We start from the raw sequence: 27,804 nt of genomic DNA, 5'->3' as shown, positions 1-27,804 counted from the left end.
TTGTGGATTTAAACAAAGGGTTATTTATTCACACACTGAACAATCCAAACTCCATCAGTCACACCACACACTCAAAAGATACAATTAAAGATAAACACTTTAGGAAGTGCATTAACTATTATTTTTGTTTAACAGTTCATGTGTCTGAGTTCAGTGAAGGAAGCCTTTTCCCCTTAAATAGTTCAGACAAGTTCAGAGAGCTGGGGTCAGATGCTAGGATTACTGCAGTGTTCCTTTGAAGAGAAGATTGTTCAGCAGGTCAAGCATTGAGACTTGTGGCTGTAGAAGCAGGAGTTCCAAATTCTTTGCAGGTGAACTCAAGCTTTGGAATCAGCCACAACCCCCCTCTAACTGTTATCTTGGTGTTATTCAGCAGATTGCCACCAGGTCCAAGTTTGTGATGAAGGTTTCAGTATCAGAACTGGTTTCAGTCACATGGTCAAAAGCAATTGATGTACAATAGAAGGTAGATGGTGGTTGTTCATATGTCGTGGAAAACTGGCCTTCTCAGCTTTCCTTTGTCTCTAGATTTGCAAGGCTACGAGCACAGGAGCCCATTGCCCAAGTAAGCTGCCATTGTTTGAAGCTCACTTTCACGAAGGAGTGTTGTCTTGGCATGTCCATTCAAGGCAGTGACTCCCATTCAATTCAGAACTTGTGACCTGTTAAGATGGCTGCAAAGAGGATCGGGTAACCTTTTTGCAACAAACCATGTCCATTTGGAGGCAGTTTCAGGAGATTCCATACAAGCAACAACCGATGTTTACATTTAATTAATATATCCTTTTATTGGGCAAGAATTGCAATGCAGATTTTGCAGTATTATAGTTGGAAACTCTTCCAACTAGGTGTCTGACACCTAGTAACTCAGGTATTTAAAAGCCAGTACATTTAAAATTTCTTGAATTTTCAGGTTGTATCTATAGAGATCTTATGCTTTTAGTTTTGGCTGCAAGACTACAGCTGGTCATCAAAAATTTGAGACAGGTTTTGTTATGGTGAAAGCAAGAGACAACAGGATCAGCAAGTTGAAGTGGAAGGAAAGATTATGCATAGTAAATCTGCATTTTTTATTGCATGACAGCTCTAAATAGGAGAAATTAAGCACCATTGTGCCAGGCCAGGAGACTGGGCGGTATATATCAGTGAAGCTCTTCATTACTAGGCTAAATCCAAGGGTTATGTGCTGACATCTTCCCAAGAACACCGTTAAGGCTTGTTGAATAAAAATACCAAACATTAAAGAGAGATGACAAGTGAACATGCAAAGCACTGTAAAAATTAAAATTTATTTCACAAATAAAAAGTTGCTGTACAATCATGGAATGCAAAAATTGTGTTGAAGACAAGGATGGACCCATAATGCTGTATATAAACTATGTAAAAATATTTCCCTTATTAAATTGGATCCTATTTACAAAACTGGCAGAAAGATCCAATCACCTAGAATAGTGCAAAGTGCTCATTTATCCACAACAGGACAAAATTTAACTAAAAACTAGGAAAGTTTAGATCAGTGGTATGTTGAGTTTTAAGTTAAGAGGATGGAAACCCCCACCCTATTCGAAATCCTATCTAGCAGAGGAGGCTGCTTTGAATTCCAGGTTCAGAAATGAAGTACTGCACATGAAACAAAAGGGTATTGACAGGGGTTGGGGGTGGGGGGGAAGAGAGAGAGAGAGAGAGAGAAGAAACAGGGTTTTTAATCCTTGCAAGGAACGTGTTTCATATATTCCACCATCTTTCAGTAACTTTGTTATAAGTCGGGTGGTAACAGGTTTGATTATTAATACTCATCTTCCTCTTCCCATTCCTAGAATGAAACATGACGACAAAGCAAACTTACTTTAAATAAACAAGACATCTATGGTGAAAATGGGAAGCCAAATGGGCATGTTGTGTTCAGTACAAAAAAAATTCCACCATCTCCAAATTAGGTTTCTGACAAACTGTAGCCTAAGAATTCATTTATGTACAAAATGGTGAGAATAGTTTGTTCACATCAACCCATACAAGGAATGCCATGTTTTAAACATGTATGACACCAGCTTCAGTTAATAGTGCTATTGTGACAAATAATAAGTAATAAGAGATCAGAATAATACCATACAATCGTCTGAGTTTAAACCGTTGAATTGGAATAAATATAAATGACATGACTAAACTTAAGCCTAGCGATCCAACTAGAATCCAATCCAAGAGGCCATCATGGTTGATCTGGGGTAAAATAGAGTGAGTAAGTAAATTTGGCACAAGTACAATTATAATGAAGCCCTAATACAGCATTATGCATTTTGAATAAGAATTTTGACAAAGCATTGAACATCTAAACCTGGCTAGTCTTTGAAGGTGTGTAATTCACATGTAACTGGTTTGATCATTATAAATATGAATTCATAATCTGATATATGTGGAACAGGACCATATGCTGGAGGGTTACCAAGTGGAAGGGATAAACAGATCAAAGGTCATATTTTGCAAAAGAAGTCCACTAGCAGATGTGATGACTTCACATTAGTCATCTGCGTCTGGAATGTCATGTGAAAGTATCATTTTTTCCAGTAATGAGCAGCTATGTATAAGGCCAATTTGAACCGCCCCAAATTGAGCATGCCAAGCCACAAAATCTATGCCTGAAGGCTGTTTTGGAGGACAAAAGTTCAGGTTCAGTATCAAAGTCAATTTTGAATTTGAGAACATACAAAAATTCTATGGTTTACAGTAACCAGTTTCAAGATAATGACCAACTTCCAAGCCAAAAAAACTCATTTTTAATGGTAAAATGAAATCAGATGCCAATCTACAGTTCAAAGCAACCTGATAAATACATTCACTCTACTTCGCGGAGTTGCAGAGTTGGTCTATGTTCTACACCCAGGAAGGCCACAAGTGGTTTAGCATCTCTAGCAGTGGCTTCTTTTCTTGCATCATTAACTTTGGTCACCAAATGTTCTACCCTCACCTCACTCAAGCTCAGCAACACCCAGTTCTACCATCTACTAGTCTAAAGTGCAGCCTCAGTAATTTATGAAGCACCTGTCTTTGGTCTCCATCACAACATATTCTGGCTATTGACTCCAATCTCACCCCACCCATTACCTTAATATCAACACAAGTGTTCTATTGAGTAGAGCTTGTAACTTGATATCCTCAATAGGAACACTCACTTCCATCACTCAAGTATTTCATTGTCGGTAATAAGCCATGAAGGGGTCTTTCTTCTGCTCAAATTCTACCAAACCCTTATGTAGCTTTGTCACTTCTGGATTTGATTACTTTAGTGTCCTAGTCTGACTGCATCCTTCACTTCAACCTATCTAGAAATCTGCTGCCACACTGAATCCCATTTACTTTTCACCTCAAATGACCTACATTGGTTCCTGATCCTTGCCAATGTAAAAAAAGTTTTCATCCTACTGTTGTGAATCACTCTACTCTGACAAAAGATTAAGTTTGGCAAGTCTCAAGCATCTTTTTCCTCCCAGCAACAACAGCTATGCTTTCTTCTGTATAGATCCACTTGAAATCCCCTCCCCACCTCAAAAGTCCTTCAAAATATATCAAGTTTTCACTGCTCAGCATATCTTCAGACATAAATGGGGTTTATAATCCACAGCAGCCTCAGTCATAAGACAGACACTACTTAAGAGTAAATGCTTTGTATTTAAAAATACATAAAGGAGGCAATGTTGAACTTCATTTAAAAGGTGTACAGTATGATCAAAATGGTTTTTAGGTGAAAGAAGAGGTACATACCTCAAGGGCATTCAAATAAGGCATCTGAATTAAGGAGCTTAGGCCAATGCCAAACAGCATATCTATTATGTAGAGTTAAGGAAGCATATAAATTCTAATAGCTATTGCAAGTTGTATTTAAATACACAGACAGCAAAGGATACTAAATATTATTCCGCCAAAGCATGCGGCAATAGCCATACGTGGATACCCCTGTCGAGCTAGTGTGATGTCAGAGAACAAATCTGAAAGTTCAAAAGTAAATTTTATTTCAACCCAATGTGTGCGCCACTTCCAGAAAACAGTTTGGGAGGGTGGGTGTGTGGTTAGAAGTCAATTAAAATAAGGATCTACTTCAAACTGATATCCAGTTCTGGTCATGCCTGTTGTTCCAACCCTGCATTGCCAAAACGCAAATTGAGCAAGAATTTTGCTTTCAGTTAAGAATTTTAAAATTGAAATTATTTAAGGCTCATTTACTTCAAATGGTCTAGAAAATAGGACTAAAACAGAACCAAGGAGGGGAAACATTTAAGGGAAAAAAACAACCTGTCAGGACTCCAAAGGCAGGGAGTTAACACCCCAGTGTAATATTAAAGAGAATGTTGCCACCTTTCTGACACATGGCCAGTTTGTCTATTCAGGTAGGCATTAACCAAACATGCATTTATAGTGGGGGGATTGAGATCATGGACAGCAATTATAAAATCTAGCCAATATGCACAGAGTAAGGCTCTCCAAACAGCAATGAGAAATGACCAGGTAACCTGTGTCAAGGAATAAAATGTTAGCCTGTACACCAGCAGGTGGAGTAATATTTACTCTTCAAATGCGTCATGAGATGCCAGGCATGGTCCTAATCAAAAAGACAGTACCTCTAAATGCAGCACTCCTTTGGTATTGCACTGAAGCTTAGTCCAGACTGTGTGCTTGGTGAGGGAGAGGGTGAGCACTGAATCCCAGAGCCCATTGGAATCATTTGAAGTGCAGCAAGCTCTTCCCATATCGTGACTAACGCTCATCCTTCAAGTACATCATTTGTACAAATTAGGTGCCATGTGAGGTGCTAGATAAATACATCTTCTGTTGATCAAACAGGACTTTAGATATTTGATTACCTCAGTGAACTGCAGTTAGTCAGCCAGTGAGCAAATGTCTCAGAGTCTAAAATTATACTGGAGTTTATAGTCAAGTCCAGTTCATAAAATTTTTAAACAAAAACTTGGCTACCAATTACATCATTAGCATTATACTCTTTCAAGGACTTTTAGGAAAAAGTTGTTCATATATCACAACCATAGATATTTGCAATGCTGAAGGAAGCTATTTAGTCCAATGCTAGTGCTTGCCATCCAACTGGCCTGCTTCAATGTTTTAAAAAGAAAACTCATTTATTTCAAAGATTCAAAAAAGCCTTCACCAGCAAACTATTTAATAGCCTTGACACTGAAGTTTTGCTCAGCTTCTGACTATTTTAAACCAATGATCTTAATACAATTTCCACAGGTAGGGGAAATACTGTACCTCCAATGCTGTTTCCCCAGGCTAGTAATGTCAATCCCAGAACAGTGTTACTCAGGTTAAAAATTATTCCAAAGGTACGTAAGAGATTCACAATCTCAGTGGCTATGGCATTAATCAGTATGGTGCTGAAGAGAAACCCAATAAGAGAAAATACCTGAAAAAGAAAGCAAATTACATTAATACATACCATATCTTGCAAGCAATGAATGAAATTTTATAGCTGTGCTTGTAAGGTTTTGATAATACCAATTTTTAGGGTGTTGTTGGTCTGACATAACACCTATGGATTTTTTTAGCTACTTTTTAAAATGGTTCAACTTGAATTTCTGCTAGTTGGGATACTTTACAGGATGGTAGCTATTGCTTGAGAGAGACTACATTTAATAGATTTATGATCAAGTTGCCCAAGAGTCTGGGTTCAGTAGTTGTATGTTGTCTTAATTGTATTGTGGGCCAATTAAGAGTCTCTAACAGCTTTGAAGAAATGGGTGAAAGATAGGGTGACAACTTATCTTTAAGTTCAAGCTAAGGAAAGCCCATGCATTAATCTAATTGATTACCCATAATTGTAGGGCAGAACATCTGTATTAGAAGGAAATTTCTGTTTTGACATTACTTTGGGAAGTGTTACTAACATTTGTTTTTAATGGCTTTAGTATCTGTGGGACTGAAGTTAAAAATGTGACTGTTTGCAACTGCTCTGTATCTAAAGGAAATGTGTGTCATTAGTTCACAATGGAATGTAAACTCTAAAGGCCCAGGGGATAAGAGATGGGCATTTGTCTTCAGTCTACATGACTTTAGTTAGAAATAGGGGGACACCAGATGACCTGCACCCTAAGCCAAAAGGACAAAGTGAATTTGGGCTATTTCGAAATAAGGGATTCTGGAATAACGAGGGGGAGGATAAAAGTTGGGGGTGGGGTGGGGGGGAGAGGTGGAAATCAGTCTTTGTTACCACGGCTTGTGCTATGATTCTTCTAAGAGACAGTTCATCACTTCAGAGATGTACAAAAAGGAAAACATCACCTATGCTGACAACACTCAAAAGAATCATAGGAACTTGAGGGATGAGACTCAGGTCTTCACTTTTTTTTATGTGTAAAATCTTACTCAATAAATTCTACTTTATTCATAAATACTCATTATTTGTACCTCGTTAGGACAGGCACAACTGAGGACCCAGAAATTAAGATTTTAATTAGAAGGGTTAACACTTCAAAATCCTAATATCTTAGTTGTATGAAAAATACCGAGAACAGTATCAAGGCTTAAATTTAAGCTAATTAACAAAGGCTAGTAAGTATGGGCTTCAGGGGAATAGAGTTTCTTGTACAAAGTTAAGTTGCAGGTACAGCAAGCAATTGGGAAGGTTAAAAAGGTGCATTAGGTTTTACTGTATGAGGATTGTGTGTATGCAAGTCTTGCTGCAATTATGTAGAGTGAGTAAGATGACACATTGATTAGTGTGCCCAATTTTAGTAGTCTTACCCAAAGGAAGCACATGCTTACCTTGAAGATGCAACTAGATTTTAACCAAGCCATCACTCTCGAGAAACCAACTTGGTTATATTCCCTGGAGTTAATAATTCAATGAGATCACCCCTCATTCAATGTACAAAGTTCTGGAAGGCTTGATAGGGAAGCTGCTGAAAGACTGTCTCCCCTGGCTGGAAAATCTAAAATTAGGGTCAGCCATTTAGGACTGTGACAAGGAGGAATTTCTTCAGCAGGGGGACTGTTGTATGGATATTCAGATACAGATTTGAGCACCAAGGGAATTTGAGGGATGGGGCAATCAAGATAAACCATGATCTTACTGAGTGGCAAAGCAAGCTCAAGGGCTATATGACCTATTACATTCATAGGACAGCACATTCGGATGTGAAGGCTGACCACTTGTTTTGTTTTGAGAAAAAGTAGTGAAACCAGAAAATGGTTACAAACTCCATTTAAAATGCCAAAGCTGCATGTCAAAGCTCAGTCCAGCATCAGGCAGACTTCAAGTCACCAAAACAATTAATTTTGAATCACAAAAAAACTGAATCAAGGCTGATTAGCCAAGCCACATTTCATTGAATATACAAAAGCTGCACAAAAAGGCTACAGAAATCAAACAGTCAACCAAAGAAAAAGAGAAAAAGACTAGGAAAGCTCCAGCTAGAAATCAGTACGAGAGAAGCTAAGAAATGAAGAGCTTAATGCAGAAGGTCTACCAGGACTGTCGTAATCCTGTCAATGCTCAACCAAAGTAAATATGACTGTATACAATTTGTAGAGTAGCACAAAGATAGCAAAAGGCTGTACATCGTGCACTCAAAACCAATATGCTAAAGAGAATTAGCTAAATTGAGCTTATGGATGCAAGGCTGTAATGGCAAATTGTAGCAAAGCAAAAATCTAGCCACCATTGTAATTCAAAAATCAAAAGATCAGTAATCCTATACATCTACAGGTTAAAACAATTGTGGAAATCCATGGTTGGCAGTCAGATGTTTTCAATCAAGGCTGCACTTTGGCAGAGGCAGAGACATTCTAGCTGTCTTAATGCACACCTAAATAATCACATTTAACTGGTAAATGAAGGCAGGCTCCAATCTGTAGGTATGCCAGGGTTTTCTAGTTAATTGTCCATAAAATTAACAATGGAGTCATTCAAGAATCAGTTCATAGAATCAGAATAGTACAGCAGAGATGGTTCACTCTGCCATCTTAAAGTTAGTCCTACTTCCATGGTTCATCTGCACACTTACACAAAATTTTCTCCAAGTATTTATCTAAACCTTTTGAAAGCTACCATTGAATATTTCCACTACACTGACTGGACAGTACATTCCACATCTGAAACTTGAGGTTTGACAAAACTGACAATCTACAAGACAGAGGTCTCTTGGTATTAATCCTTCAGGAAAGTTTATTTACTCAATATTTCATGATTACCCTGCCAAATTTCTTCTTGGCTTTCTCTGCTCAATGGGAATACCTCCAGCTTTTGTTATTCTATCCTTGGATCATCGAGAACTATGCTAGTAAGTTTCTTCTGTATCCTCTCTAGATGGGGGCTGGTTAGATCAATTGGCTAGTATGTTCTTCAGAACAATGCCAATAGCATGGGTTTGACTCCCATTCTGGCTGAAGTAAACTTGGGACTTATATGCTTGCCTTACCTTTAGAGAGTAGACGACAATAGCAAGCCATCAGTTGTGCCAAGAAAACAGCTCACGATGAAGCATCAGATGACAGTAAGCCAAAGACCTGCCTATAGCCAGAGCACATGAATGAATCCTCTCCGGCACTTCACATCTTTCTATAGTGTGATGCCCAGAATTAATTTCTCCAGTCAGGGACTTAGATTTAGCACAATAACTTCCTGGACTTTGTCTTCATGGCTATTTATTTGAAACCCAACATTCCATATGCTTTATTAGCTTATTCTGCCACAAATAGTCCAAGTCTCTGTTCTTGCATCATTTTTATACCATATCCATGTATTGCTTCTCCACATTCCTCCCAAAGATGGATAATTTTTTTTCAATGAATTCACCTGCTATGCATCTTCCCATTTCACCAGCTTGTCTATGATCTCTATTACTAGGTTCCTCACTGTTTACTACACATCAAAGTTGTCATCTGCAAATTTAAATTGTTGTTAATGTCCAAAAACAACAGTGGTTCTAATATCAAACTAAGGAAATACATTGCATACTTTCCTCCAGTATGAACTATTTATTATAAGTCTGGATTCATGCTACTCTTGTCCCATTATGATTTAACATCTTTTGAAACCTCATACATATTTACAGCAGTCACACATTTACTGCAGTCATCCATCAAAGTCAAATATTTTGTCCTTTTAAATTTGTGCTGCTTTCTAGACTTAGTTTCCTTCCAAACGGATTCTGCAGTAGAGCAGCAGAACCTATTAGAAAATGGCAAGGATCTTGTTGTGCCAGACAATACCAGTTAAATGAGATAGAGGATAAGCTGTAGGAGGTTTCTCTGGAAGCCAGTGGTTTCCATTTATGTTCATCTTTTGGATGTTTACATCTGAAATTTTGATTTGCATCCAAGGAGTGAAGTTCAAGACACAGTTGATCTATAAAGTAAATAATAACCCCACATTCTTGATGGCTTACACAGTGATACTTTGGTGGTTCCCCATTCTGTGTGGTGAAGAAAATCAGCATAGCTATAATTAGCGAAATCAGCAGAACAAGAGCCCAGACAGGAAACTGACCATTAATACGTAATAAACCATCTGTCAAGAAAACAATGCTTTTAGTTAAAGGCATCACAAGACTAAACAAAGACAGTTAATTTTGCTGTACATGCATCAATTCAGAAAGAGATCTTCACAAGATTAGTACACCACGAGATCTCCAGCAATACGCAATTAAATTCAAATCATTTCCTGATCCCAGCTGAAACACCAAGTCTGAAACTTCCTAGGACACATACTTATTTACCATATGGATTATCACCAAAGGAATGTTGGATGAAAATCTGCACAGTCAACTTAGACCCTTGCCAGTTAGCAGCTTTGAGCTACATTGTTTCAGGCCAAATCCTGTAGCTGTCTTCCAAAAGTAGTGCATCACAAAAATCAATAACCATTCTGCCCCAACTTCAAGAAGGCAAGAAAAAGTACTCCTTTAAAATGAGCTTATAATGTACTCAATCAACTGCTTTTGAAACCACTAAGTTTTGATGTGTCAACTTCAGTCTTTCCCTTACTGACTTCTCCACGCCCATTTAAGGCAAAACAGTCTTTTACATTTGCAGAATTAAAATTGACAGGATAATCACAATTCAAGATGTCCCATAACTTCAGGACTGCCATATGAATCACTTCAAATTATTCCTCTCCTCAACCACCAAAACTTGCAATGCAACACAAACTTGTCACAGAAAACTGCAATTGTATCAGTTTTTTGAAAAACAAAAACCAGAGTGACCTCTTTCCTTGATGTACTAGTTGAGAAATCTGCCAGGGGGTTCTCTACCACAAGCCTATCTTCACTGGTCAATACATGTTGGGATTCTTACAGCATATGCTATAAGGTTGGTCTTATTGGCAACCTTGTAAATAGGTTGCAATCCATTTGTTCACATTCCAAGCTTGATGCGGAAATAGGGTGCAAAAACATCCTGCAGGATAATGGCTACTCTGATTGGATCATTTCACAATGTACATTGCATAAACTCATGAACAGGCCTGAGGCCATTGCTTTTGGCCCCGGAAAGTGCTCAGGCTACCTCAGATTACCTTGGAAGGGAAAGGTATCCCAAGATTTTGAGCAACAGGTGAAGCTAGCTGTTTCGTGCTGCTACTATGCAGGTGCAACACTAGTGGTATTTGCCTGTCAGGAAACTAACATTTTAAAATTATATTATTGTGATTTGTTGTAAGGTAGGTTTATGGGTGTGAGTGCAGATGGTTCCGTGTGATTAAATTGAATTAGAGTCAGAGAGACTAAGCTTGAAATTAAAAGTTATGGGTAAAAGGCATTGGAAATGCTAATAAGTAAACATGGATGAGGGCTCAGCATGTAGGGTGTGAAGGAAATTTGCATTTTTAGATAAGTGAAGGATTTGTTTAGGTTTCAACGGGATGATGGGATGTTTACAACTAACAAGATAAGCAAGGCCAAGCAGTGTGTTTATTTCCCCCCCCAAAAGTACTGACCATTTTGGCAACATGAAAGTTTTATATTATGGGAAAAGTAACATTTTCAAAGCTATATAGAGCAATGGAATTTACCGATTAACAGAGAGAAACAAAGGTGGAAGGTTGTTGTGCGGCCATGGAAGACCTAAAGTGTAAAAGAGCCTTGGGGAAGCCGCCAGCCACTTTTACAGAAGTCGGTGACCAGTAACCAAAAGGTGCAGGAAAGCCTTTGGAATTCCACTATTGAGTGGGTGCTGTGGTAACATGCTGGTTTGCCTATCTAAATTTAAAAATCTATTTTATTCTGTTGCCTTAAAGGGGGTGTGTAGTTGGAGTCAGATTAATTAGGAATGTGTTATATTATTAAGTAACTAATCTTATGTGCTTGAAATCTTTTCATTTGTTTATAAATGTCTTAATTTAGTTTTTAAAATCTGTTTGTGGACTCATTACTTCTGAATTCAGTGCACAAGTCTTCTTATAAAAAATACAAGTTGTAGAACTGTTTTGATAGTGTTGCCAAGTTTCCCTTGTGGATTTGATCTGCTTAGCACTCACCTGCCATGTCATAACAGCCACTAAAAGGATACTACCACCAAACCAAAAAGACATTCTGCCTAACTCAAATGAGTAACATGATATATGAATTTCAGTGCCAGTGTGATGCTAGGTATGTAGGCTCTACATCCCAAATATGTGAAATCGTATCAAGCAGCATGTGCCTTCCGCTGTTCACAACTGGCATGGTACAGACTGTACCCAACAGCCCATGCTTGAAAAGAAAAAAGTTTCCAACATTAGATGTAGTTCTGCAATTGGACAACACTTGCCAAATAATCCTGTGCTAAAAATTACACCGACAACCAATTTAAGATAGTCAGTTGGGCTTGCAGTGTGGCACATGTTTACTGGAAGCTAAACATATTAATACACAGGGCCCTGTTCTCTGCAAACAAAGTTCACATACACACATTGTGCCCGTTTTCAGCTGAAAAAAATAAGTACAGCCATTCACTGGTTCATTCCTGCAGGCAATGCCTATACTTGAATCAAGCTGCCTGGTTTAAATTTCAAACAAACTATGTTTGGTAGTTAACTGTCAGTCACCATTACCTGATACATTCTCCATGGCAATGCCTCTACCAGAGTCCACTTGCCAACCAATCAGCACTCTTCTCAGTATAAAGTTGTTGCTTCCCCTGACATTAGGATAATCGCAAAAGCACCAATGAGTGCAAGATGAAAAGCTTTGACAGTGTCTTTTTTCAGCAATACTCAAAAACACCATTGTTCAGGTAAGTTGACTAGACTAAATTTTGCAATGTGCTACTTTTGGAAGACTGTCTTGAAATGAATCTGTAGCTGAAAGCCAATAACTGGCAGAGAGAAAGTTTACTGTTGGGCAAATGTGGTCAAAATTGATTGGCCCACTTTATACACCATTTTAAACTTCCCTTCAACAGAAAGTATAATCATATGCAAAAGAGTGACCAAACTGATTCCCCAAATCTAATCTTACAGTTTTAGTTGCATTACATTTGTTTATAAATCAGCCAAGCCTACAGTCTAAATGTTCTTTAAAAAAATTTTTTTTTTTTAAACCTAATTTGAAGCCTTATCCACTACATTATTCTTGGCTTCTTGTCCTATTGCACCTTCAAGAGAATGTTCTTAGCAAATACTGGGAGTCCTGTTGCCGCAACAGAACTTACTGAATTTGACCAGTAATTAAATGCAAGGGGTTTCCTCATGGGCAGAGTGCACAAGAAAACAACACTCAATGGCTCAAGTGAGGGCCAGGACATTGTAAGGTAGCTGCTTTCCAGACATTGCCAGGTTTTATTTTCCTCAGGCAGATGAAACAAAAATAGCACTAAAGTATTTAAGGGATTCATGAATTTATGCAATTTGAAGTCTCCTTTTTGTCAAGAGGACCCAAATTGCATTTTAACTAGGGCCTTGTTGGGAGGCTACTTTCCGACTTCCCCCCCCCCCCCCCCGCCCCCAAGCTGAATGAAGCAGGTTTAGGGACAGAAAAGTCCCACCAGGGCAACAGCAAAAGTTTTTCATTGAGATGACAAGACCAAGCCTGCACCCTACAGGAAAGTCTCAGTTTCCTCTGCCATAGACATCTCCTGCTCACAAACAGCATGTTTGCTACTAGCTTTAGGTCAGCAGCCTCTGGATGATCAAACTTACTGTCTTGCTGGTCAGCTGCTACTTTCCACTCATTTTGGATGGGCAGCTGACCAGTGACATAAAGGTAAGGCTTCATGTTTAAACAGCTCAAGGTAGGGTAACCTGGACATTTCAAATGGAGAAAGTGGGTGGCCTTGTTCCAGAAATAATTTTCTTGCATGGAAGTTAAAAATTCTTACAACTGCCAGATTTTAATGTGAAGATGCAGGCAAGTGATCCAGTAACAATTTGTAGACAGTTCAATGGGCGTTTCCAATTACGGTCTTCCTGGCTTGAATCCACCACAGGTATACAGATTAGAAGCAAAAACTCAATTGGCAGCTAGAAGAGAACAAAAGGAATAGGTAAATGTTGAACAAATGCTTGGATTTTTGCATGTACTGTATCAGGCAGATTACCAAGATTTTAAGAAAAAAAAGAGGAAACTAAACCACACCACAGGCGGGGGTAGAAAGAGAGAAAGGAAGCATTGAGAATGGAAAAATTTCAAGACAAAAATATATGTCGAAACAAGCCACTAGTGGAAAATAGGATGACTAAAATCAGTGCTGGAAGATTTGGTATTGTGCGCATGTGTGGTGGAAGGGAAAACAAGCAGGCACCTCCTATTGTGGCACACAAACCATTTCATTAGCCTTTCAAATGGAATTTTGTTGGGCGTGGTACACCAAAGCTTTACAGCCATTTAGTTGGCAGTATAAATATTCCACAAATTGTGCACTCCACATTTAATTCCCCTCTTGGGAAGGGAAAACAAAGGCTACTAAAGATATTAGTCAGCATCTCACTATAGGACAGTATAATGCATTGATGTGGTAGTTGCCAGAGAAATTGGGCCATTAGATACCTATGCAGCTGGAAATGGAAGTCAAAATTTAAGAGGGTCAGACTTCAAAGCAGCAATTTTTACTGCCACATCTAAAGCTAGGAATAATTCCATGTTCCCCTGTCCTCCCCATCCCCATCATTTTCTTGGTACAGTCTAAAAAGCCTAACCCACTCCCCCCACCCCCTAATGAATGTTAGTCAGAATCACCGTTAAACATTTGAAGATATTCCAGGGCAAGCGATTCCTCCTCCATTTTTGAAAGTCAATGGGATTAAGAGAGTCCAACAAAATGGATTTTGTAGATTTGGATTCTTCTGTTCTAATTAAAGGTTGATACTCGCTTGCTAAGGAAAAATAAAGTTTGATCACTTCAAGAGATTGACTAGATTGCAGCAAGAGGGCATCACAAACTTTAAGACTGTTGAACAGGTTTTACTCAATTTTGAAATACCATTAGATTTTCATATAACTACAGCAAAATTTATGATCATGAGAAACAATCCTTGCTATGCACTAGCTTAAAGGCTTCTAATTAGTGTAGTAGTAATAAAATTGCTCAACTTAAGTGGTAAATTATAGATTGTCTACTTGAATGCAAATGTGGTTGTCCTACAAGAGAACTAAGTACTTATACACATGAAAATGAGTTACATTAGTTTGCTTGTTAGAAAAATACTTACAGTCTTCATGTATAGGTGTCCTGTTACAAGATGGATTTGTATCCTCAGCGTCACAGACTGAAAAAAAATTTTAAAATTGTTCATCACTTCCACCAGTGTGCAGATAAGCCAAAGTTCACCACATGCCGACCCCATGGAGGAAGGTTTGAATTGAGCTGCTTTAGCTTTGCAATACATGAGATTGGAGAAGCAGAAACTATATTGGACGTTTATAGCATAGAATTACAATCAAGATGCCAGCAGTGAGAGTCAATAAGCAGTGTTGTGTGTGCATGAACACTGCCTTCCCAAATTAATAGAAAACAATTTGTTAGAATGTGAAATTCATCAGACCACTTGCGGATGTTGAGCAGTTCAATTTAAACATTACCCTTCTACCCCAAGTTTAATACTGCTACAGTAATAATGGTAGCAACAAGAGCTGAGATATTGGATAGTCAATTCTGTCATACAATTAGAATCCACAAAAGTTGTGATTAGCTTGTTAAACAATCAATGCACTTACTTTCTGATTCATGAGCATAAAGGGAAGAATGAGACTGGTTTTTGCGGTTTCTATAAATTATACTGCTTATGATCACTGTAAGTACATAGACCACATACAAAGCCAAGTAACCTAGAAGTATAAAAACAGATTAATTTCACTACATATTCAGTTAGCCAACAAATTGCAAGACATTTTAAATCGAATTAATAAAACTGCCAGAAGCTAAAATTGACCAGTTTAGTTGTAATCAGATTTTCTTCAAATCTCCCTCACCAAGTGCTTGCCCCAAGTTAATGCTCCCAAAATAGACAACTAGAAAAGTCCAGAACACTGCAGCCATGTAGAATATCATATCTCGAAGGAACGGCCTTGATGCCATTATAAACGATCTTGTAAGAGCAACACCTCCAGCAACAACAGTAGTCACAAATATACCAGCACCTGCAAAGTGGAGGAAGCAAAAAAAAGATAGGTTTGCCAAACTTCTAAAAGTAGTCAGGGCACCCAATTCATCCTCTTTTTCTGAATCTATCTTCAGGTACTTGATAAACTGCAGCAGTTCAGTAGCAACTAGTTACAGGCCAAGAGATTCCAGACATTGATTGGAGGCTGTGCCACTGAAACTGTTATTCCACAAGTTTCATTTTCTTATTAACAAGTTAGGCATGCGATGTCAATATAACATCCTACTGCTGAGTGCTGTAAAATTCTCTGTAATCATGGAGGATCAAAATTTTCATGAGCAACCAAAATAGCTTCGAGACAGCATTGTATGATCCTTGCATGTGTATTCAATGCAAAAAGTATTTGCTCAAGTATTAATTCACATGGAAGAATCTTCAACTGTCATTCAAGTCTATAATAGCAAAATTGAAGAATCCAGCACTTTGTTTTTAGTTGAGCCCATGCTACTAGACTCAGTAGCTGGATCACTGCCACATGAGGAATTAGCTCATTAACAGAGGAAGTCAGGTCAATCATATCACTATATAATATCAAGCACTTTTGGAAAACCTCCTTTTGAAGACTTAATGGTTTATAACAAATTCTATTTTAAAAATAGCACGATGTGAAGATTGACAGAATAGAAAATTCAAAATCTTACCAAATAAAGCTCCAATTGCCAGATTGGCAGTTCTAGGGTCAGAAAAGGCAACTATTGCACTGAATACATCTGGAGCTCCATTGCCAAGAGCAAGGAAAGTTACACCATGAATAAATCCATTAAGAAAAAAAATACAATAGTCAAACACTTGCAAACAAAGCCTCAATTCCTACACCGACAATTAACTTTTCATTTTCAGTTGTGCATATACTCAATTCAAATAACTGCATGTACAAGAATTTCCATTATTGCATACTTTGACAAGTCGAGGACAATGAGTAATTTTATCCAGCTTCATGTATTGTTGCCAACCTTTATCTAGTCACTGGAAAAGCACAAGTCGATTTATATTTTTCTTACTTCATACATTAACTGGTCTGCTGGTCACAAACAATGTACTTGAAACACTCGTGTTACACGAGACTAGAATTCCCATTGATCAACTTAATTGCATGACAAGATTAAGACAATTCAGCATTCAAACTAAAAAGCAATATTGACTAACACTATTTAGTAAGCAACTAATGCCTTAAGCTACAGAAGAGATATTCCCATTTAACAGTACCAAAAACATCACGTATAGAAAACATAGAAACTTGGAAGCCAGGAGGAGTAGGCCATTCGGCCCTTTGAGCCTGCTCCGCCATTCAATACGACCATGGCTGATCCTCTAGCTCAATGCCACATTCCCACTTTCTCTCCATTCCCCTCGATGCCTCTAATATCCAAAAATGTATCAATTTCTTTCTTGAATATACTCAAGCCTCCACAGCCTATGGTGGAGAATTCCACAGGCCGACCACTCAGTGAAGAAATTTTTCCTCATCTCAGTCCTAAACGGCCTGCCCCATATCCGGAGACTGTGGCCCCTGGTTCTAGACTCCCCACCTAGGGGAAACATCTTCCCTCCATCCAGTCAGTCTAGCCCTATTAGAAGAATTTTATATGTTTCAATCACATCCCCTCTCATTCTTCTAAACTCTAGTGAATACAGGCCCAGTCGAACCAATCTCTCCTCACATGACAGTCCTGCAATCCTCAGTATCAGCCTAGTGAACCTTCGCTGCACTCCCTTATGGCGAGTATATCCTCTTAGGTAGGGAGACCAAATCTGCTTGCAATTCTCCAGGTGTGGTCTCACCAAAAGCCTGTATAACTGCAGTAAGCCATCCCTACTTCTGAACTCAAATCCTCTTGCAATGAAGGCTAACATACCATTTGCTTTCCTAATTGCTTGCTGCACCTATTTGCTTTCATTGACTGGTGTACAAGGACACCCGGATCTCTTTGTACATCTACATTTCCCAATATATCACCATTTAAATTATACTCCACCTTTGTTTTTCACACCGAAGCATATAACTTCACATTTATTCATGTTATACTGCAACTGCCATGTGTTTGCCCCCACACACACACACATTGTCTAAATCGCCCTGAAGCCTCCTTGCATCCTCCTCAGTTTTGCCATCAGCAAACTTGGGAATATTGCATTTGGTTCCCTCATCCAAGTCATTTATATATATTGTGAATACCTGGGGCTCCAAGCACTGATCCGCATGGTACACCACTAGTCACCGCCTGCCATCTGGAAAAAGACCCATTTATTCCCACTCTGTTTTTGATCTGTCAACCAATTCTCAATCCATTCCAGTATATTACCCCCAATCCCATGTACTTTAATTCTGCCCACTAGCCGCTTATGTGGGACCTTCTTGAAGTCCAAATACACCACATCCACTGGTTCTCCCTTATCTATTGTACTAGTTACATCCTCAAAAATCTCCAGAAGATTAGTTAAGCATAATTTCCCTTTCATAAACCCATGCTGGCTTTGTCTAATCCCATTAATGCCTTCCAAGTGTTCTGTTATCACGTCTTTTATAACGGACTCTAGCATTTTCCCCACTACTGCTGATGTTAGGCTAACTGGTCTGTAATTCTGTTTTTCTTCTTTCTCCTTGGGGTTACATTTGCCACCCTCCAATCTGTAGGAACTGTTCCAGAGTCTATAGAATTCTGGAAGGTGACCACCAATGCATCCAACATTTCTAGGGCCACTTCCTTTAGTACTCAGATGTAGATTGTCAGGCCCTGGGGATTTTTCAGCCTTTAACCCCACTAATTTCTCTAGCACCATTTTTTAAAAAAAAACTTACTGATTTTCTTCAATTCCTCCCTCTCATTGGACCCTTGGTTTCCTAACATTTCTGGGAAATTAGTTATGTCCTCTCGAGTACAGCACCAAAATGTGTTCAATTCTTCTATTTCTTTGTTCCCCATTATAATTTCCCCCGTTTCTGACTGTAAGGGACCTACATTTGTCTTCGCTAGTCTTTTTCTCTTCACATATTTATTGGAGCTTTTACAGTCAATTATGCTCCTTGCAAGTTTACTGTAATGCTCCATTTTCCCCTTCTTGATCAATCTTTTTGTCCACTTTTGCTAAATTCTAAACCGCTCCCAATTCTCAGGCTTGCTGTTTTTTCTGGCAATTTTACATGTCTCCTCTTTGAATCTAATGCTATTCAATTTCTTTTGGAAGCCATGGTGGAGCTACCTTTCCTGTTTTATTTTTGCGCCAGTTATACTTCCCTGCCTGCTCTCTACAGCAGGACTTTTACATAGAGGAACCAGTCCAACATTAACCCCAGCTCCAATGGTTTGCTTCTGCCAGTTTTGCTGAGCAACCATCAAGTGGTGCTTTTCAGTTTCTGGAGACTAGAACACCAGCATCAAGACCCACTCTGACAACTTGCTACCCCCAACCTTGCCAAGGTAAATCTTCCCGATCCCTCATGTTGATCCCCAGAGAGACCAACAACTTTAAAAGAAAGGAACCCCCATGAAACTTCATCTTTTTAAAAAAAATCACCCATTGTTTCAGTTTTTAAAGGTCAGGTCAGTATTTAGCTCCATTTTACCCTCTGATCATTGAGGTTAACTCTCCTAGTGTACTGTTTATTGACTAGGCAATGTGAAGAACATAATTCAAGATATATTTGGAGCATCGTTTAATGAGGAAAAATTGTTACTATTTACTGTAGCTTTAGAAGGGTAAAAACAGACCAGGAGAATGACGCAGACAATAGAAGCTGACCAGTGAAAAACTTAACAGACTACACTATGGACTAATACTAACAGACATCAAGTAATGGAGGCAACTACAATGTTAAGTGGGTAAGGGCAGATACAAGCAATACTGCAGATGGAGAAAAATAGGTGGTGAACTCAAAAATGGTGAATAGGATGCATTTTATGGAGGTGACAGAGGTTCATAGCCAAGCAGCCATGGAGGGGATGGATCCCACTGTGATGCAGTTTGATACTGGACAAATAAGCCGACTTCACACTTGAGTTGGAGAAAATTTCAGCTCATCCACAACTTGATGTCAAATAAACAACAGTAGAACTGGTTTCCAAACGCCAATACTAACCATTATTGGATGTCTAAATGCTGTTCTTCAGTGCAGTATAAGAACCAGGGACAAAAAAAAACAAAACAAATCCAGAACATCCATACACTGCATAGCTCAACTGTACACCAACTTGCAGCTGAATCTTAACTTGACAACTTCTATTATATTGGTTAGAAGCTAGAAATATTGACCCTTGAATGAGAACTCTTTGATTTTTGTACATGTTCAATGGCAATGCCCAAAATTAATACTCTTAAATGCTGTGATAATTGGAGAAATGGGAACAAAATGTGCACACATGTTGCTGTTGGGGGTGCAGGGGCACAAACATACAATAATCCAGAGCACATTAAACTCCAGCATACTGTTATGGGTGAATATGTCCCAGTATTTACAGGTGATAGAGAAAAAGGATACTGCCACATTATGTGACAACTTTAAGCTTGCAGCAATGGAAGCCAGATTAGGACAAAAACTAAGATTAAAGAACATACATTTAATGAGTTAACATCTGTAGTGTATTCAGAAAGTAAGAACATTAGAAGATACTAAAAACTATTATAATTCAAAATCAACTAAAACCATTTCATTAAAGTACAATTAGGAATATTCCTCATTCCAAATCAGTAAATTACTAACCATAGATAAATAAATTCAAGCCTACCACATCTAAAAATAGAGCAGGCAAAAGATGATTATGTTTCCCTGCTGGATGTTAAGATAGGAATTGTAAAGCAGAATCTATTCTAGTAAAAATTTAAAAGGTATGGAGAAAGGGCAGGTGTTTATTTTAAGAGTTCTATGGACCAAGTAGCTTTCTGTTGTGAAAGATGACAATCCCAGGTTTGATTAATTTACACTACATACTTTCAAGGAAAAACACACTTGAAGCTATTCCAGAAAAAAACAAATACACACTAAAGAGAACAGTAGGACCATGACGTGATGTCACTGGAGTGCACCAAATGAGGCAGGGGTCAATTAGATATTTGAAGTCACAAGATTATAGGGAATATGTACGGGAGTATGGCAGGACAGATAGCCTCTTTGTGCTGCATCTCAATTTAGGTTTAAGTGCTGCAATGTATTATTAACCAAACAGTTTCCAACTTCACCCAAATCCAGTATGGCTGACCAACAATTCACACATCAATTCAGTGTTCAGAGGTTGAGTGATTACTGTCTGATGTAACTTAGGTCTGTAAATGCTTTGTATTGCCAATGTACACAGACTGCAAAGTTCTGTGGCAAAATGTCCATACTTTAGTGTCAGCATTTCACCTGTCTGCACAATGATAACTGTGCCCAATCATGTTACAATATATTTAACATCTCCATATTTTTGAAAATGCCAAGTATAACAGCAAGACTCAAATGTTGCTTAGAAGTTAAGTTGCGCACAACCAGCAGAAATAATATACTTACGATGCTTCAGCTGTTGTCCCAAGAAATAGAAATAGATAGAGCAGCCAAACAACCTGCAAACACATACTTTTAGTCAATCACTAAAATGCTTTTTTTTTGGTTGATTTTCTCTTGTGAAATGGGTTCACCATTTAAAATCCTAATCTGACCAAGTCAAACTTAATAAACCCGAACCCATGCCCCAAAACAAGCAATTGGGTACAATAAAAGCTTCTTGCATTTTTCCCCTTTCATCCCACCCTCTTGTTATGTACTACAAAATGTGGTTTTGATTTAGCACTTCTTACAATATAAAGCTCAAGAAAAAAGTACAGATATTTTCCCTCCAGGTTGTGTTAGGACTTCAAAGTGCTTAACACATCTTTGGGATGGATTTTGAAATTGCATTCTGGAATAACGTTCATTCGTGAAGGGCAAAGCCACATAACTGACAACTATTTGTATTGCAGCTAGCCATGATAAAACATTGGTTGGATTAACTGGTGAGGATAAGTGCCTTTGACTTTTTCTGAACTACCATCGTGCAAGTCGTGATTTTAACAGTTTACCACCATGGTGGCTATGTAATTATAGTTACTGCGCAATACTATCTATTCACTATTAAACGTTATATAGATTGACCAGTCACATATGCATCAATAATGACCACATGATGTCTGATGGAGGGGCAGGGATTAAGCAATTAGATATTGTTGGATTAAAAACCCCGCTGGAAGACAGCTATTGAGGGTTAAGAGATGCTACCCTTTTCAGGAAGGCAACCTAACAAAGAGGGGGAAAAATCTCCTCAAATCAACAATTGGGCAGAAGCATTAAGATACAAGAAAATGGTGCAAATGCCAAGGAAATGGGAACTCTGGAAAATAGAAAAAAAAAAGGACATGGAAAACCAGAGAGACAGTGACAATTTAAAGATATAAAATTTGAAAGTGCAAAACGAGGACTATTACAGGGTCTGAAGTGCTTGGAGCAAGTCGTTGCAGGGTGTATTGCTGCCCAAGTAAACTGCTCCCATTCCAGAAAAGGCTCAATTTTCATTGAAATCAAAAACAGAGGGTCAATTTTCTGATTATTGCACCTCCCTAAAAATACATCCTTGGAGATCTGTATAGATCATGCTGCACCTTCCCAAATCATGCATCAACTGTAACCACTCCTCCTAGACAATATACATGAGCAGCTCATGACAATTTCTTGTGTTACTTTATTCACACTGCCACTCACCAGGGAAAAATCTTCCCACACACCCACCTCAGGGTAAACTGGGAAGATGACAATGTCTGCAAATTTTGAGCAAATTACATTCCACTCTTGACAGTGAAATACTATGATGCCAACCGTTGTCTGAAGAGGAGACTGACAATATTTGCAAAATTATGGAAAACTCCAATACACAGCTCAGCTAATGGATGGGTGGTGGCACTGCAAAAGAAAATGTAATCTAAATATATTGTTCAAATTGCAGGGGAATGCAGTTTCTTCTAATTGAGGATTCTCTTTCTTAAAAAAAAAGTGTTTGCTTCCAATTCCAACATCCAGATATATTTCTTAGGCTCCACTCCAATTCTTCTGAGAGCCTTCAATGTTGTATATGTAGGAATCCACTACTGAAGTGGCAAATTAAAATCTAGTGGTCCAATACGCTTTCAGAAAGAAAAATTCCCCTTGCATTCTGGAGAAAGCTATGGCCACAGGTAACATATAGGGTCATATCACAATCACAGCATTCTTTAAGCTACCTAGCAATCTTTCTGCTCTAGCCAAAAAGGACGACAATAACTACATTGCTAAGGAATATGTGCTACTGGTTCTCAGTAACAGGGCAAGGCCACTTGTAAAATAGAAGGCTTTGCAAGGTAACAGTGCAACTAGAATTTTAAAATGCACTAATACGACCTTTGAGCCAACGTACCAGGCTACACAGCAGCTGTCAGACCATAAAGTACTAATTTAGTTTGATAGTCAGGAATATCAGAACTGCAAATTGTCAGCAAGAGTTTATTTTCAGTTTGTTTTCATATTGTTTTCTGTACGTATATAGTTCTTGCAACAGGAAATAACAATTAGCATCATTTTATCTAGTCTATAATTTGGCATGATGACAAATGCAACATTTAAAATAGTTACAACTTACATACAACACGATGGCCAATGGCAGCATATTGTGGGGAAAACTACAGGTGGCCCCCTGGAGGTAGTTAATAAAGCCGCTGTCAAGTTTGCAGTCATCAGTAGTTTTTACAAATGAACACCACTGGGACCCATTGAGCTGTACTACACTGTGACACTAGGAAATAAAGAAAATAGTCAACTTACAGTGCAAACAAATCCATTCCAGCCATTTACTCACTTTTTACTGCAATTGGTTACAGTGTCAATAAAACAATTGTAGATTAGCCTTAAAATGCGAACAGCAAAAGGAAAGACAGGGATTTCCTTTGTTAGTTGTCAAGAACAATGATTAAAATTCATCTTAAATTGTTGCTGGTATGTGTAAATTTGTCATACTACAGACATTTTTAATCCAGATCAGACCCAAAAAAGGTCAGCTACATCTTGGGTTACTATCATCTGATGGAAGCCATTGTAGGCCATACAGCTTCTGCAGAAGAGGCAACTGACACAAGAAAATGCCAGCCAACTAGACCATCATTTTAAACAGGGCTTTAAAAAAAAATACTGGATTGTCTCACTCAATTTACAGGTTTGGCAGTTCTGCCAGAGCAATGTGAGAACCTTGCCAGTGTAACAGTTGAGGTGTACACATGTAGACAGAATGAATATGCTACAACATGCCCCATTGTCAATTCATTTGGGTCCATGGCTCTTTCAATGCCCTCCATCACTAAGTTTCCAATGAGAGAAAGAGAGATGGTGGCATTGTGGCAATGTCAAGACTAACAATCTAGAGGCCCAGGCTAAGGCTCTGGTGACACTGGTTTGAATCCCACAGCAGCTGTTCGAATTTAATTCAATTAAATGAATCTGGAATTAAAAGCTGATCTTGGTAATAGTGACTATTAGAACATTGCCAATGATCTCTCCATGTTGAACACTGCTTGAAAGAAGCAGAGGGTGTCAAGGGCGAATGTACTCTGGGTGGAGACTTCAGTGTCCAGTGAGTCAGTAGCACAACTATCAACTGAACTAGCCAAGTCCTAAAGGGCATTGCTGCTAGATTGGGTCTGTGGCAAGTGGCAAGGGAGCACTGGGAAAAATATGCTTGAACTCACCTATCTACCCATCAGGTGCACTTGTCCATGACAGTATTTGGACAGTCCTTGGAGACTGTCCTGTCTTCACATTGAAGATACCCTCAAATTGTGTTGTATCACTACCACTTGGATAGATTTTGAACAGATCTAGCAACTCAAAACTGGGCATCCATGAGGCACTGTGAGCCATCAGCAGAACTGTACACAACCACAATCTATAGCCTCATGGCCTGGCATATCCCCCCATTACCACCAAGCCAGGGAATCAACACTGGTTCAATGAAGAGTGCAGGAGGGCATGCCAGGAGCAACACCAGGCGTACCTAAAAATGAGGTGACTCAAATATAGAACTCTACCAGTTTTGATTCTACTCATTTTGGCTTTAGATAGCAACTTTATCATTCTGCCATTCACACCTCCAGACACATTGTTTCTTTGTCTCATTACCATTCCCTTAGCCTGTCATTCCTTCATTATTTCAACCTCACCCCCATCATTCATTACCACTCCCTTGGCCTGTCATTTAATCTCACCTATCTTCCCTTCAGTTTTCAACCTCTCCCTACCCAACTCTTACACTTGTTTAAAGCCTATTGCACTAATCTTCAGCATTTTATTTCAATTTACTTAATATGCATTAATCTTAAGATTCCCTTTAGGAAATTCTTTGAATTTCAACAAGTCATGAGGAGTGGAGATTAATAAAAGCAAGACATCTAGATACAAGGGAGTTCATTTAATTAATGCCATCCTCAAATCAAAAAATGTGATACTTGGTAGATGATCTGGTGGAGCTGAGGCTTATTGGCAATGATAACCTGGCTCAAGTGATAGCAAAACTTTGACTTGAGTGCTTCAAATTGCACCCAAGATTTCAGCATAATCCAGACTGGCACTTCAATCCTACATTGAAGGGACGATACACAGTTGGAAATGCCACCTTTCAGAGCAGAGATTAAAATAAGGCTCATCTCTTTCTGATGAGCACAAAAGACAACACCACAGAGCAGGCTGGTCTCATGGGTGCCCTAGCCAATTATTTCAACCAGCAGAACACAAATTATCTGGCCATTTGTCTCATTGTTTGTAGGAGCTGGCTGCTGCACTTCCAGCTTTACAATGGTGGCCACACTTCATTGGTTGAAAAATACCTAAAGTTTGTGAAAGATGCTGTTATGAATGAAACACCCAATCAGCCTGTGCAAGACAGAGCAGTTTTCTTTTTACATTAAATGCAATCAAAATTTTAGATAAGAGAAGTTAAAACATGCAAGTTAGCAAACATTGCTAACCAATTCGAAATTGAGCCTGCTTAACCACAATTATTAAAAGGTTCTAGTGGAAACGGAACATTTAGCCATAATGCTGACGACCTTCGAAACAGCTCGTTTAAAAGAAAAAAAATCTTAGTTTCTGATTCCGGGTTCAAATTTAATATTTAAACGCCTTTACTGGAAAAAAAGGCAGTAAATGCATTGAGGGAATTCCAGAGGGCACAGTGCAGGGTTGGGAGGAAAATACATCACCAGAGATTCTTTGGCCAAGATTGTAACTAAGAGAGATAGCAGGCTCCCTGGACTTGGCGGCGGGCGAGAATGATATGGTCCTATAGATTGCGGGGACGGGAGTGTGTATTAGTCACAAAGGGAGTCGTTCGCGATTTTGATTCGCTGAGACAATAGCAGAGACTTGATGAGATGTTCATACAACACACAACCCGTAAAAAACAACCCCATTTCTTAAAGTTAAAGAAACATTAACCACACGTTTCGGGTCAGATATGCCGTTTCACATACTATATATTACAAAGTACCTCCACAGCGCTCCCTGCTTCAAGAAGATTAAATAAACTTCCGTTATGAATACCACTTTTAGAAGGACAAAGTTCACTTTTTCCTACAACAGTTCCAACGGGATATGATTCAGCCGAAGCCTGAGGCTCAGCTACAATACACGTGATAGTCCAGAGCAAGAGCACGGAACAAGTCCCAGCCGCATTTCCAGCCATCGTAATCGGAGCTTGGTATCTAGAGAAGGAATAGAAGCTCAAAATCAATTGTTCAAGTAAAGAATAAGGGGCGAAAATAAAATTCCGCAACCGCTGGATCCCGAATTTCAGGTGTGCACCAGGAAGTATATGCTACAAAATATGTCCCCAGAAAACCCAGTTGACAGAATTAGGCCAGGATTGAGTTTATACATATTTCAAAATCAGAACCCCTCCGTCCTTATTCAGCTTCCAAAATATCTAAATTTAATAATGAGCCCTTCTTAAAAAAAAGACTTACTTAAGCTGACAGCCGAGCGGACTTGTATCTTGTACAAATCCAGCAGTCTCACTCCTACCAATTCAGCTCTAACCCACATCATTACTGCTGCTCCCTCCCCCTATTTAAATAAGTTGTGCACCATTGACACACACACCCAGATCAGGGGAGGACCGGCTCAATTTCCCTTCATGTGTATGTCCACGTTAAACATGATCAGCTTCCGTGCCCGGTGGGCACCGCGGGGACTGGGGTGTTTTGTTGACCCCTTTAATCACATTTTGGTTTAATGTTTGTAAGTTTCCTTTAAACTTTGTCCTTGGTTTTACAGCTGACCTGACTTAGGGGCTGTGCCTGATTTAACCCTTATTGTGTTAATTTAGTTTATTGTTTTAACTCTGAAAGAAGTTAAATGATCAGCCCGCATTGGCGCAGACAGTTTAAGTGTCGCTTTACTAACTTTCAGTCAATGACATTCGGACAGACACACTCAAAAACAGTCATGTCACTAGATCATCAATTCATTGGATTATCTTCATACGTTTGACACTGCCTCAACATACAATTCAAATATCGCGTGCATAATACAATATAAAATAATACAAACCATCAAATGTTGGTTTAATACAAACACACTGGATGGCCAGTGTCCGGTTGCAAGAGGCGTCTCATGGTCAGTGTGCTGGGTTCTAAGGGGGACTCTGATGGTCAGTGTCCTGGGCTACAGGGGCAGGGGGGGTTCTGATGGTCAGTGTTTGGGTTACACGTGGGATCTGGTGGTCAGTGTCCTGGGTACAACGGCGGGGAGGGGGGGGGATCTGGTGGTCGGTGTCCTGGTTACAACGGCGGGGGGAGGGTCTTGTGCTCAGTGTCCTGGGTTACGGGGGGGTCTGGTGGTCAGTGTTTGGGTTACGGGGGATCTGGTGGTCAGTGTCCTGGGCACAACGGGGGGGGGGATCTGGTGGTCAGTGTCCTGGGTACAACGGGGGGGTGGGGGGGTCTGGTGGTCAGTGTCCTGGGTTACGGGGGGGTCTGCTGGTCAGTGTCCTGGGTTACAAAGGGGGGAGGTCTGGTGGTCAGTGTCCTTGGTTACAGGGGGGGTCTGGTGGTCAGTGTCCTGGTTACAACGGCGGGCGGGGGAGGGTCTGGTGGTCAGTGTCCTGGGTTACGGGGGGGTCTGCTGGTCAGTGTCCTGGGTTACAGGGGGGTCTGGTGGTCAGCGTCCTGGGTTACAGGGGAGGGGTCTGAGG

At 39.3% G+C, this 27,804-nt stretch overlaps 1 protein-coding gene across 3 annotated transcripts; it reads right to left on the bottom strand.

The window, feature by feature from the left end:
• slc8b1 (solute carrier family 8 member B1) lies at positions 1-27,314 on the bottom strand. Of its 3 annotated transcripts, none has more exons than XM_078554061.1 (16): positions 26,576-26,672; positions 26,101-26,314; positions 23,206-23,358; positions 21,072-21,124; positions 20,064-20,121; positions 16,228-16,333; positions 15,396-15,563; positions 15,141-15,251; positions 14,636-14,692; positions 14,163-14,299; positions 13,306-13,447; positions 9,396-9,517; positions 5,260-5,413; positions 3,900-3,980; positions 3,757-3,818; positions 1-662 (listed from the first exon to the last, which is right to left on the bottom strand). In XM_078554061.1, the coding sequence occupies exons 2-16, from the start codon at positions 26,293-26,295 to the stop codon at positions 594-596; spliced, it is 1,668 nt and encodes a 555-aa protein (XP_078410187.1). In that variant the 5' UTR covers positions 26,296-26,314; positions 26,576-26,672; the 3' UTR covers positions 1-593. The 3 variants fall into 3 exon arrangements, with proteins under 3 accessions (XP_078410187.1, XP_078410186.1, XP_078410185.1); XM_078554060.1 differs by lacking the exons at positions 1-662; positions 26,576-26,672 and adding exons at positions 1,271-2,217; positions 27,162-27,314; XM_078554059.1 differs by lacking the exon at positions 1-662 and adding an exon at positions 1,271-2,217.
• Between the last annotated feature and the right edge of the window lie 490 nt (positions 27,315-27,804).

This window comes from Cetorhinus maximus, chromosome 12 (genome assembly GCF_964194155.1).
Source record: "Cetorhinus maximus chromosome 12, sCetMax3.hap1.1, whole genome shotgun sequence".
NCBI classification, from domain to species: Eukaryota; Metazoa; Chordata; class Chondrichthyes; order Lamniformes; family Cetorhinidae; genus Cetorhinus; species Cetorhinus maximus.
This window is presented reverse-complemented; position numbering and strand designations above follow the sequence as displayed.